Below are 13664 nucleotides of genomic sequence, written 5' to 3'. Positions count from 1 at the left end.
GGGGCCGAAATGCCCAGACTAAGGAGAGGGGAGGAAGGATACCGGGACATATACTGATCTAAACTGAGCTTCTTAAAGAAGAAGGATAGTGATACAGAAGGCAAATGCTATCTCATAGAAGGTGGGTTGGTACCAAATTTCTCTGTGCCAGAATCTTGGGCTAAAGATTCCTTTGCAGACCTTGGTTTCTTTTAGTTTGATCCTCCATCTTCCACATTCAAGTTCCCCACAAGGTGGAAGCTCCATGGCCAGGATTACAGGTTTTGCCTTGCTTCAACTCCAATCAGTTGGTTTTGGTTGCCTGGATTTTCATATCAGGAAAAATTCCAAATATACTTCTGGTTTCACTAGAAAAGACTCATGATTGATTTGTGATGTCTGCCACAGGCCAAAGAAGGGTGCAATGGCAATGATTCATATATGACAGCACTGCTCTTTGGGGAGGCAGTGAAAAGAACCCACACGGGACTAATGAGAACTTCAAGGGCTCTCCAAAAATATTTACCAAACTAAAGCATATGGGACCACAAAAAAATGATGAAATGAAAGTCAAGGCAAGCATTCAATTACTATTAAGAGAAATACAACCTTAAAAGTGGAAGACCTCTCCCTTTGGACTATCTTTAGATGGAAGGTTAGGATAAACAAAGATTGTAATTATACTACAATTGGATTTGGAGACTAGTTCTCCCAGCTGGGAGATTCTGGACACGATGTGCTTCAATTTCTTCATCTAATAAATGCCAGTTTCTCCGGGTGCTTTGTGAATTCTACATAATAATACATTTAAAGTATTCCCCTCAAAGCAGGGCATACAGTTGGTCCTCATTAAATTGAAATTCCTAATGCTGATTCTAAGCAGCCATGAAGAGATGCTAAAGAGCACTTGGGGATTAAACCCCCTGGGGCTGACATCATCCCCTGGTCCAGAGGGAAGAGTGAAATCGGCCATAGTCTGTCTTCCCGCTCTGAATGCTCTCGACTCCTTCCCTGAGAATGACAGTTCCTGTGATGTTTATTGGCTTCCATCTCAGCAGCCAGTTTTTCATCACTAAAATAATGCCTCCCTTCTAGCCTGGAGACACCACAGCTGTACTAGTTCTCCCTGCCAGAGAGTCACGAGCCAGAAGGCTAAGGGTGAGGAATTTTTCTACATGAAATTTAAAGTAAGACCCAGCATGTAATTGAAACACCCTGTCTTTGAAGCCCCCAGATCGCCTGAGAATGGGTCCCAGGCAGGATGTGGCCATCAGCAGAAGGCACGAGAAGGTGAGGACGGTAGGTGGCCCTGGGGAGAGGGGTGGGGGTGTCCCCCATGCCCTGTTCTTCTCCTTTTCCTTTTTTTCCCTTCTCCAAGAATGGGTAAGGAGCATTGGGCTGCTTTCCTAGCTCTGGCCTGATGACTCACACCCAGTGGAGCAGCCCTGCCACGTCATATGGAGACACTTAAAAGCCGAGAGAGAACACAGCAGGCCGTGCCCCAGAATCAGCCCGCTAGAAAGGCTGTTGGGGCACTTAGGAAGATGCCCCTCCCGTAAGAAAAGGGTCCCCTTTGCCAGAAAGCCGGGCAGCCGAACACTCGGCCATCAGTCAGCTGGGACTATTTTCAGCCACCCCAGTCATTCACATGTGGAGTTTTACAGACCAGTTTTGAGTTTGGGAGATGAATCACTCATCGTGAGTCTCCCCACCGGCACACAGCGGTCACGATCGTACAGCTGAGCCTAGGAAACCCTCCCTCCCAACCAAACAAAGAGCCAGACGGCTCCCGTGTCTCCACCACACTCTGTCCATAAGGGAGCCCATCAGCGTGTCACTGAGGACAAGAACAGAAAGCATTTGAAATGAGGGTAAACTTCAGCTTAGCACAAGGTAAGCAAAGGAAGCCCAGTTAACAGCCATGGAGGAAAGAAGCAGAAGTCAGAAGGCCATGGGGACAGAGCCCCGGGTCATGAAGGCCATGCCACTGGATGTCCTTCGGAGACCCATTCAATGCCCTCTCTGAAATAACCTGTGCTAACTGCGTGGTTCAGGGCATGGGACCTCCTCCCTGTACTTTGCCTTCAAACCCCAGCCAATCAATTACATCATCCCCGGAGCAGATGTTGGTTCAGAGATGAGCCCGTGACCTAAGCCGAGGCAACAGCAGTCTTTCTGGGGACTTTTGCTTGAGCTCTCGGAAAAGATGTTCTCTACTCCCTCACCATGCCCCCACCAAGTGTGGAGAACAACAGCAGCCCTTAGCATTTGTTCTTGTCACTGTTCATACTGAAAATAAAGCCAACAGAGAGGAAAGCAGAGTCCAGAAAGGAATAAGAGTGATAAAGCCTTAATATCAGTGTTTAAACCCCTTGATCCAGCCATGCCTGAAACACCTTCAACCAATAATTTACTTGTTTAAGTCCGTTTGAGTTGGGTCTTTGACTACTGCACCCAATATAATCCTGACTAATATGTCCATTTACAAAGTTCAGATAATGTGAACTGACAGTGAAAGATCAAAGGGAGGAAAAAAGATGCACCAACTCTCCAAAGAACTGATTCAAGCTGTGTCATCTCGGGCAGACCACTTACCCTTCCTGAGCCTCAATTTACCCATCTGCCAAATAGAGAAAATCCTGGGATCCTGCCATCCACATAGGATACAGAAAGGATCCAATGGACTAACAGAGATAAGGGGCTTCCCGGAGAGCAAGGCAATGATCCTTTATACAGGACAGCTGAGGGAAAAGAGCCACAGGGCTTGTTAGGGGCGCTGAGATCTTCGGAGCACAAATCACCTTTTTTCCTGGCTTGTGAGATAAGGTCGGCTGCGCTCTTGCTCATGACCTTCGTGACGTAGAGAGGACAGTTGGTTTGGCTGGCGATGGTGATGGCACGGAACACAGCCTCAGCTTCCAGCTGCAAAAAAAGGAGTCCCCAGGGGGTCAAGGGGAGCACGGACCTCTCGGAGTGCCACTCCCCTGCCTCCACAAACTGAATGCAATGCTGCACAGAGGTTAAAAGCCTACAGGATCTGGAGTTAGACATTCCGGACCTAAACTTCAGACCTACGGCTTCCCAACTGCGTCACTTCACTGGGCTTCTCAGAGCCTCCGCCCGTCTCCTGGGAAGTGGAGACAAAGAAGGTGTAGCAGGAGACTGTTGGGTGAGAGCAGTGTCTGGCCAGAGTGGGTGCTGCATCGGTGTAGCTAGAGTTTTTCCCTGGCCTATTCTCTCCTCTCCCTGTGATTGTCACAAACACTACATGTGATGGAAGCCTTTGCTTCCCAGTCTGCCCATGGCAGAATCTCTAGCTAAACACAATCTCATCACTAATATGTATAAATAACTAGTGAAGGCAACTAGGCATTAAATCCTTTCCTGCAGCAGTGGGTTGTCGGTGACACGTTATTTCCAGCAGGCATTTCCTATACAAATAATTCCCAGGCTTCTCAACACAAAGATTTCTTTTATTACTGATCTCCTCCAGCCCACCCTAATGTGGAATTCATGTTTTCAAATAAGCTAACCAACACCATCGAATTTAATAAGAAATAACAAATCTTCCCTTATATTATTAACAAAGCAGGATCTTGGAGCTCAGCCTCTCTCATGAGCTGGGTCTGAGTTCTGATTCTGCCACTTAGAAGCCAGGTGATCTCAAGGATGTTACACAACCTCCCAAAGACTCAGCTTCCTTGTCTGGAAAGTGGGGATAATAATAAGACCTGACACACAGGGCTGTTGAGAAGATTAAGAGAGTTCATCCACGTAAGACAATCAGCCCAGTCCTGGAATAAGGCAAGTATTCCTTCAAGGCTGGCTATTGGTCGTATTGCTGATGACAGCTTCTGACCAGTGGGAAAGCCTGCGTTACTATCCAAAGCCCGAATTAGTCCAATTCAGCCCAATGCAGACACACTGGCATTTTTCCTTTCAATCAGCAACAGTTCCTTTTTGGATGGATATGACACTCTGGTTAGCCATGCATCCCAACACTTATAAAAACATCGGAAAATAGCTTGCAGATAGATGCCCAACGTTTGTATAATGCAAACCAGTCACTGCCCTTGGTGGGTGTGGCTTAGCAGACAGACTGTAAGAACTTGGCTGGTCCAGCTAGCATCCCCCAGGCTGCACTTTGTTCCACGTGGTCAGATCAAGATCCTGGAGCCCCGAGCACAGGTGAACATGGCCACCTACCCGAAGCACCCGAACATCGGAGTGGGTGTCTCCAAGCCTCGGCTCAGCTCTCTGAACAGCATCGCTCAAGATGCTATCTAGGTGTGCTTCGAACTGAAGAGGGGCTGCTCCCCTTACAGCCCTGCCTCCTTCTGCATGCCTATGCTGGCCACTCCAGCTCCCCCATGACCACAGTCCCAGCCCCTTTGATCTCATCTCCCCTCACCCTTCCCCAAAGCACTGCAGGCTTTTCAGCACCTTGACGACATGACTATCTTTGGAAGGTTACATCACCCTCCAACTTCACCCAAAAGGGCTTCCAGGGTTGTCGAGATCTGCAGCTGAGAGGCTTTTTACTAAAAAGGAGATGGGAACAGGGAGGAGAGTGGGGTGGGGGGGTTGGAAAAACAAACCACGGAATAAAAATAGACTTTGCTCAGAAATCCCCTAGCTGCTGCTGTAGAAATCTATCTCACCAGCATATCTCCACAGTGACCAGCATGGAAGAAAAGTTTCACAAACAGTGCTGATCACCCTGGCCTACTCACACCTGGTAAACAATTTTCCAGTCCTTCAAATGTGGTGGCCAGTGGCTTAATCTCTCTGAGCTCCAGCTTCTTTACATAACAATAATACCCAGACAGGGACAAGAATAACATTTATCTCCATTAAATGCAATGAGCACAGTACTTGGTATAGGTACTATGTACAAAGTATTCCTGAAAAGGGACCTGGTATTAAGGAGACAGACTTTTCAGGAGTGCTGTGACTATAACCTTGATCACACAATTATAAATTATTTCAACTGGCAACAGAAACATCATTAAACACAGTGGAGTTTCTAGGGTGCTAACAATGTTCTGCTTCTCCAACTGGGTGCTAGTTACACAAGTGTGTTCAGTTTGGGAAAATCCATTGTACCTTCACGATAGGAACACTCTTTTCTATGTGTGCTACATTTGCTTTTTAAAAAAGATCCTAACAGATGGGCAACGGGAATATGGTGATTTCTGGTTCTGGTTCCTTCTTCTACCTGTTGTTGAGTGTGGGGCTTGGGATGATAGAACAGGAAAGGATTTGCTTCGCTGACACGGAGGGCCTGGAATCTGCTCCAGGTGCCAGACCCAGGCTGGTCCCAGAGCCAATGTGCCCCCAGCCATATGGGCAGCCCATTCCCAGCCCTGGGCCTGTGCCTGCAGCTGAAGTTGCTGACAGCCCAGAGACGTGGAATCTGCCACTAGCTACCATTTGTTGGCTCTTTAGCTCCTAAGTTCTGATGCTAATTCTACACGTGAAAGAAAAACGTACCTGGTTGTCCTCATCGCCGCACACAAATCAACAGACAATGCTACGACAAACCCCGTCAGCCCCTGGCGGTATGGCTGACATTGTGCAGGACTCAAAATATAATACGGAATAAAGGAATAGTGGAAATGTTTCTGAGAGTCACAGTGACCAAGAAAGGATTTAGATATTTACCACTCCTCCTGAGTCATTGCACAGTGCCTCCTACTTGTATTATCTTTAGAGAGATTAGGGCCCAGGAGTAAGTATTTCCCTTCCATTCCTTTCTAATTTTCTCAGGGGCATTGAGTCAGGTCAGTCAGATGTGGTCTTTGGAAGAAATGTTCCAGTTTTTGTCTGGTATTCACAGAGTCCCGCCACCTTTCAGAGATGTCTGTTCACACACCTTACGTGTGTGTGCCGAGGGAGGAGGAGCTGAACACAAACACTACAATGTAAAATGGGCAACAGCCCATAAACCAGGCTGCTGTGCTTCCAGGCATCTCCTGGAAGATGCTGCTAAAAAAAAAAAAAGAGCCTCCACTGCTACTGCTTCTCTCCCTGCACCATCCCTCCCTCCTGAAAATTACCTCCTCTGGTCTGCTCAGTACATGGCCTTCTGGGCCAGTTATCCCCATTTCCAACATCCGGGTTTGCTCCTAGAATGAGAAAAGAATAGAGAACAGGTTTTATGTGAGCTCAACTGAGGTTTGAAAAAGTTAGGCTGGTATATTCTAATCTAAAGATGTGTTCAAGGGGAAAAAAAGAATCAAATGTGGACGTTGAACAAATTTGTTAATTCTGTACCTGGAATCGCAAAACAGGATAAAGTCTTAACTGAAAGAAAAAGAGCATTTAAAGGTGCCTTTTTTAATTAAAAGGATGACAGTCTGTCAGAGTATCAATTTTTTCTACATTTCTACATTACGCATCACCAGTTCACTTCCTCATTTCTTTCAGATGCAGACACTGATATCTGTGAAAGGACACTGTCTTAACTCATTTGTTTATTCATTCACGCATTTTGAAAATCATTCATTCAACAAAATGTATTCAGTATCTGCTCCAGGATAGGCTCTAGGTTAGGCACTTGAATTACGGCAATGAGGCCCCTGACTTCACGGAGCTTACGGTTTCCTGCTCTGTTTCTCAAAGTCTGCTCCATCCACCACCTGCATCAGAATCTCCTGAGCTGCTTTTGTAAAAGTGTGGAAGTCTAGCTCTACCCAGGTGTTCCAAATCAGAATACAGGAGGTAAAATTCTAGGATTCTGTATTTTAATAAGCCCCTCAGGCTTTCTCATGCTTTAAATGAATGGCTATAATAAGCAGATTCAGAATTTCACCAGACTAAATAATGCCTCCAAGAGCATTACCTGACTTTGCCTTTTGGTCAAATTCTATTTAACTAGGTTGTGGACTTGGCAGGGCTCTTGATCCCTCATGGCTGATGGCTAACTTCCTCAGATCCCGCCAGCTTTCTGGAAGCATTAGGCATCTGGGCTGATTGCAACTGACACAGAGCCTCAGCAACAGATCTGCAGTTTTGCAAACATTCACGCTCAAGCACGAGGCCAGTTACAAGGAACGAGGCCAGTTACTATGAACGTTGCACTGGTGATGCGGGAGATGAAGGAGGGAGTGAGCTGATCGAGGCTTTGTCTCACCTGGAAACTATGAGATGATTCGAAAGGAAGGAATCCCTTTGCGCTGCAAAAGAATTCTTTTTTGTTGTTTTTTTTTAACTGACATAAATTGTTCAAAGAGGGTGAGGAAGGAAGATACATATACTATAAGCAGCCACGAGAAGTAAAACAGTCACTGCCTCCCGCTCTACAGAACGTGACAAAAGGTCCGAGACTGATACTTTCAGCAAAGTACCTCCACTTTTCATTCTTCCTGTTCCATGTATCAAAGTGTAGATTAAATACAATGTCTTCCAAGCTCTGGTGACATGTGACTCTGAACTGCCTTGTGAAGTCACACAAGGGTTGAGGTGTCCAAACTAAAGCAGCTTCCATCTTACACGACGCTCTCATTCCTATCTTGTCCAAAAGCGCTGGGACAACACACAGGATGAAACTTGCTCGAGCGACGGTCTCTGAGCACATTCCAATCACCAGGGCAAATTTCCCATAACACAGCTGACAGAGCTCTACCATGACCTCCCGAATCAGGATCTCCAGAACTCAGAGAATCCCAGGGATCACTCCTTAAGCTGCATGGGCGATTCTAGTGCACTGCTCACGCTGGGATGGCCTACTCTCAAAGCCATGGTGTCCCTACAGCTGGAAGGTTAAGAATAACATGGATGCCACCGAACATGGGTGGGGGAGATGTGGACACTTAGAGGCACCGATCGCTGCTATAATTACATCACAGTTTCGGTTGCTCCATGAGGGAAGGGACCCTGTCTTTTTCACCTTCTCCCTCCAAGGACTGGCACATAGTAGGCATTCAGTAGATATTTGTCGGATGAACGGAGAAAGGTGCTACACTCTCAGACTGCCCTGCCAGCTTGAAACTTTTGAAAATGTCCCTTGTTGGTACCCACAGGAAATACTTCTTCTCGCTCTTTAGTCACCTTGCATAAAGTGTAGCAAGAAACTCTGAGTATAGCAGCTGCCTTCATTTAAATAATGTGATAAAATCTTTCAGCTCAAGCTGAATTTTATAAACACACAAGAAACTCGTCCAAATGGAAAAATGCCCTTATTCTTTTCCTGACCCAGAAGAGATCTTCCCAACGGGGGCGGGGGGGTGGGGGGAGTGGAACCAGAGACGCTTCTGTGCTAAGAAGCCACAAAAGGAAGCTGGGAAGGGACTATGAGTTGGAGCCCATTTGCCTCCATGGAGTCTAGGATGAAGAAGCAGGGAGTCTGGTTGCCAGGGCATCTGGAGGGAGGGCTGGGGCATCTGGCTGCTGCACTGAAACCTTGGAGGATGGGAAGGAGTGACAGCTCCGTCACTACCAGGATGCCTCCCATGGGAGCAAGGCATTTGGAGCCTCTCTGGAAAACGATTTTATTATCTGGGTGTGCGGGGGATGTAGAAGAAGGCTGTCAGAGGCCTGACTAATTAACCTCCTTGGTCATAAGGGAGTGGAAACTGCACACTTAGCTCACCTCCTCCACTAGAGAGACAACACTGAGAGTCTGAAATCCTAACAGCTGGAGCCTGCACAGTCAGGGTGCTGCCTCTCCGGGAGCCTGCAGCTGGACTGGTGGAGCGGTGTCCTTCTCCACCATCTCTGGGTAAAGATGCCCACTGAGGTACATCCCCTGAGAACCTAAGATTATATTTTCCCAGTTACTGGCTGTGATCCCTGGGATGGCGACCTCATCCTTCAGAGCCTCAATGTTCTCATCTATAAAACAGGGAGGAGGCTGGGCGCCATCTTGAAAGGGTTGGGTGAAGATTAGATGGGAATATACAAGAGCCCTGACCAGGGCCCGGCGCACAGCAGTAAGTGCTCCCCAAATGGGACCTGCTGTTAGAAGCTGATGGGTCTGAGATGAGGGTCGGCCTCAACGTATTCCCACACTCCTGCCGACCACATTCACCACATCGTAGACAACTTCTAAAGCACAGCCCGAGCACTCAAGAACTCTGCAATGCATCTGTTTTGGCTTCCCTCTATGCCCTAGTGCCTGGCACAAAGCACTCAGGAAATACTCTTAGAAAGAATGAATACCAGTTTCTTGCTGTTAATGTTATCAAACGGACTGAGAGAGCTGACACTCTTTGCTGGCTGCCTCCTCCTAGCGGAAGCCAATCCTGAATACTTCCGAGATAAACAAAACCCTGGCGAAGACACATCTGTGCATCTAGCCCATTAAGCAACCCAGGAGAAGGAGAGAGAAGTGCTTTCAGCTTCCTTACAAATGATCAATCTGGGCCTTGGGGCCCTCGCTTTCATCACTCTTTCCTCAGGTTTCTCAATGTTATTTCTAGGAAACCAGTGGGACGTCTGATCCCCACAAGACCTGAATTGTTTATTATCTAAGGCTGTGAGTTCTGCAGTCCTGGATCAGATTTCCAGCTTCCGAGAAATGCTGTCTTAGAGTTTTTCTTTAGGCCGAAGCCTGTCACGTAGCTTGGACTCATTTTCAAAACAGTATCAGCGATGCTCTTCCACTAAATGGCCCAATTTGAAAACCTCCTCTGCCAGAATGCCTTTTCTGATTCCGCAGAATGGTCAGCCTGCTCTCTGCTTTACAGCATCTTCTATTTTCTCTCTTGCTTGTCAGTTTGCCCTCTTATTTCCTCCTCCTACACTGTGAGGTCCTTGAGGGCAGGTTCTGTTCTTAGCAGAGTGCTTGTGAGGGTGCCTGGCACATATTGAGAGTTCTGGCAACACTGAAGAACTGAGAAAATAAGTGGGAGGCAGACCCTTGCCTGAGCAGCAAGTGCACTGCAGGGAGCCGTGCCGTGTTACCTGGGCAATGATATCCCCATTCTCGGCGTGCACCTGAGCGATAGCTCCCAGCTCTCCCAGACAGGTGAAGATCTCGTACAGCTGAAACAGAAATGAGTCTCTGTCACCTTCACAAGACATGATGCTTTTAGCAACCCTGTTGCAAGGGCCCATGACTAGAGCCAGAGCTAAAATAAATGGGATCAACCAGAGGAAATAAGTGACTAGGGCAGAAATACAGACTAAAATGTGCACACCCAAAGAGGAGTGCTAGTCCAAAGGAACTCTAGGAAACTGTCTATATAAAGCATCCATCGTGTCTCCTAGAAAGACAGGGCACACCTCTAACAAAGTGATACTAACCCCTCCGCTCTGCCTCCTGCACACACCTTAAGTGGAATTATTTCTCTTTGAGCTCAGATAGAGCTTCAGAATCCTTCTTAACACTCCTGAAAGGCACTGCAGCCTGGCCAGAAGCTAACCCAAAAGCTGAAACCTCCATCTCTTAGCCTTTCAAGGCAGACCTCCCTTTGTCTCCTTGCAGAAGGTATGGGAATTCACTTTTTGTATTTCTTCTGAGAAGTTGAGATTTGTCTAAAACAAGTACACCCCATGCACTTCATAGGGAGAGAGTCAGAGGCAAGCTGGTACGATGACCCCAAAGAGCAGACAGCCCTCCTTAATCCCACAAGGCTGAGCACTTACACTTTCCTTGAGCTCCCGAGAGGAGTTTGTTTGGTAGATGGAGATTTAGACACGCCCTTCCTCTCGTCCTTCTGAGAAAGCTGCTGCCAGTGGAAATTTTAGCTCCCCGTCTGCCTTGCCCTGGGCACCCTGCCCATTACCTTATTTAAAATGTAGCATGGACGGCGAGGACTTCAAGAAGCTCTCTTGCCTAGTGGCCTCCCACACTGACCACAGTGACTCATGTGCAAAGAGCCAAGGTCACCGGCAACCACAGGAAACCCACCCGGAGACCCCAAACCACACAGCAACAGGTCATTACCTCCGTGTTGGACACTTGATACAAATCCTTATAGGCCATGTAAACCATGAAGGAGTTCACCCCTGCAAGAGAGGGATGGGAGGGAAGACAGGAGGAAGACAACATTATCACGACCCTGCTGCATCCTGTGCTCCCGCTGGAGTATGAACACATCTTTGCTCCCAGAAATGTCTTAGCCTTTTCCAAGGATGCTATTCTTATATATAACAGTAATGGTTGGGTCTTTGGAGTCAAAATGAGAGAGACTAAACATTCCTAATTTCAAATGTACTAGCTGTGTGACCTTATGTAAAATGTCAACCTCTCCTGCCCTCAGTTTCTTCCTCTGTACAATGGGCAGTATCGCACGGAGGTACACAGCACAGGCTCTGGGTAGATCTACTGTGTACTAATTCTATGACCCTGGGCTACTTATTCTGAGCCTCAGGTTCTTCAACTGCAAGGTAAGGATAATAATCCCCATCTCCTGGGGATCCTGTAAAGAATATGTAGGATGGCATGACGTGCCTGGCTCATAGTAGTACCCCTTGCATCTGGCATTCGTGCTCAAGGTTCTAGGGTCCCAGCATGCAGAAGCGACTCAGTGAGTGGACAGTATGGGAAGCACAGGCAAGGGGGAAGGGAGGAAGGCTGTCCAGGCTCACCTTTGTCCTTGATGAGGCCCTGTACCTCCTGCTTGACGCTGTCATTCCAGTGGGTGATGTCCACGTGTAAGGAGTAGTCACAGCAGCTCTTGCCATCAGCCCACTCCCGCCACTTTTCATAGGCCTCCGTCAGGCTGGACTCGGGCTCGGGCACTACGTGGTCAACTGAACAACAGAGGCCCCGCGTGGGCGACTCACTGACACAGCCTTCGGTCCCCTCTGTACAGGTCTGCTCCTGCTTGCTTAGCTATGATGGCAAAGTCTCTATTGCTTGAGCATAAGATTAACCTTGCAAAGGGTTCCTGGATAGTTTCAAGGTTGCTGACGATTCAACTGTCACTTAGCTATGTGATCCTGGGCAAATTACTAGCTTCTCTAAACCTCAATTTTCTCATTCTTAAAACGGGCACCAAGTGGGGTTGGGGACAGGGGTAACACTGCTTTCCTTCTAAGTTTGTTAAGAGACTAAATGGGAAAATGCATGGGAAGTGCTTCACTTGATGCCTAGCAGATAGTAAGTGCTCCATAAATGTTAGCCATCAATTGATGAGCGCCTACTGTGTGCCATTATTACCAGTACTGTGGGAGTCACTGCTGGTGATCAAAGTCAGACTCCCTTCTGTGGGAAGAAGGAGGGGCTTTAAAGTCACGTCAGGACACAAGAGAGGGAAGCCTCGTGCTTTCTGCCGTAGGAAAGAGCTGGTATCAGTTAAGTGAACCTGACTCTGGACCCACAGATCGTATTTCCGTGTAAACTTTTCGTCAAGAATACGGTTTCTTTGAGGCCCAAACCTACTCTTGCAGTACCTGCAATGGTGGAAAATATTTTGAAAATGAAAAACATTTATACCAATGGTGAGGTTGGTGAGGATAAGGCAAAAATTATACTTTCATAATTCTCCATGGCAATCAAGAGAAAGGGTGAATTGGTGCAACTTCCTAAGAACAATTTCGAAATGTATATCAAAAACCTTGACATTTTTCATACCTTAAACTCAACAATTATTCCTGTACCTAAGAATTATCCCTAAGGAAATAAACATGGCTATATACAAAATCTGGGTTCTCAAGATGTTTGCCACTATTTATATATTTCTGTAAGCGAAAAGCTGGGAACAAAGTCTTACGATAGGCAAGTTTGGTTAAATACATAAATTGTGATACCTTCATAAAACAGATGTCAGAAGTCCATTTAAAATTTGGTAGAATAAAAATAAATTAATGGAAAGATATCTGTGACATATTAGTGACATTAGAAGGCTAAAGCACAGTATGTTTATTACAATCCTATGTGTGTTGAATAGAAAAAATATATAGCCAAACTGTGACAGTGAAGTGGGAGTTACGTTTTATTTTTTCTTTTTGCATACCTAGGGTTTTTAAATTGTCTACAAAGGACATGTACACTCCTGTGGTTCCTGTATGCTTTCCTCTCTTCTCACGTGGAACTGTGGCCTTCCTCCTGCTCCTTCCCTAATGCAGAAGCCCAAGCCTAATGCATATGTCCAGGATTTTGAACAAGTCCAGCTCCTTTGTCCAATGGCAAAAACCCAGGCCAAGATCACTCATTTCCTCAGCCTTCTAGCACAGGCAGCCCAAGTGCACTTATCGGAAAGCAAAGGCACAGAGCTATGTTACTGATTCCTGGACCCACACCAGGGCCTTCGTAGGCAGCCAGCTGCCGAGAAGTCAGCTGGCTTCCTCTCTCTGGCTGAAGAAAGGCTTTGGTCTCCCAGAATTGCACCTTTTATGGCCCTGATGCAATTTTCCTGGGTTTCCACACCCAACTAGCTGAAGCTGAACCCTGCTACTGCTCCTGCTGAAAGGAAGCAAAAGACAGTGAATAAGTTTACAGCTCAGGCTGTTCTGAGTTCTTGGGGGTGTGTATACAGTGGTAAACAGTGCTCTTGCTGACCAAGGTGGGGGCCAGGGCTGGGATGGGAGCCAATTCATTGGGATTCCTTTGGGACAGGAAGGAGTGCTCTGGAATGCTATCTGTTCAGTAATCCAATGGCATGCAACTCCCTAGGTTTCGCTGGAACTGCAAGAGTCACTAGAAAAAACAAAACAAAACAAGGGAAACAAACCCCCAGCTTGCCCAATCTGAAAGACATGAATTGGTCAAAATACAGCACAGACAAAATAACACT

At 46.9% G+C, this 13664-nt stretch overlaps 1 protein-coding gene across 4 annotated transcripts in view; it reads right to left on the bottom strand.

The window, feature by feature from the left end:
* Positions 1 to 13664, bottom strand: part of DPYSL3 (dihydropyrimidinase like 3) — a 110778-nt gene that overhangs the window by 13263 nt on the left and 83851 nt on the right. For all 4 annotated transcript variants that reach the window (XM_057731834.1, XM_057731808.1, XM_057731826.1 and 1 more), the window contains 5 exons: positions 11515 to 11679; positions 10871 to 10932; positions 9886 to 9966; positions 6039 to 6107; positions 2781 to 2901 (listed from right to left, as the gene is read on the bottom strand). In XM_057731834.1, the coding sequence (XP_057587817.1) occupies positions 2781 to 2901; positions 6039 to 6107; positions 9886 to 9966; positions 10871 to 10932; positions 11515 to 11679 (498 nt within the window). The remainder of the gene's footprint in view (positions 1 to 2780; positions 2902 to 6038; positions 6108 to 9885; positions 9967 to 10870; positions 10933 to 11514; positions 11680 to 13664) is intronic.

This window comes from Hippopotamus amphibius, chromosome 1 (genome assembly GCF_030028045.1).
Source record: "Hippopotamus amphibius kiboko isolate mHipAmp2 chromosome 1, mHipAmp2.hap2, whole genome shotgun sequence".
NCBI classification, from domain to species: domain Eukaryota; kingdom Metazoa; phylum Chordata; class Mammalia; order Artiodactyla; family Hippopotamidae; genus Hippopotamus; species Hippopotamus amphibius.
This window is presented reverse-complemented; position numbering and strand designations above follow the sequence as displayed.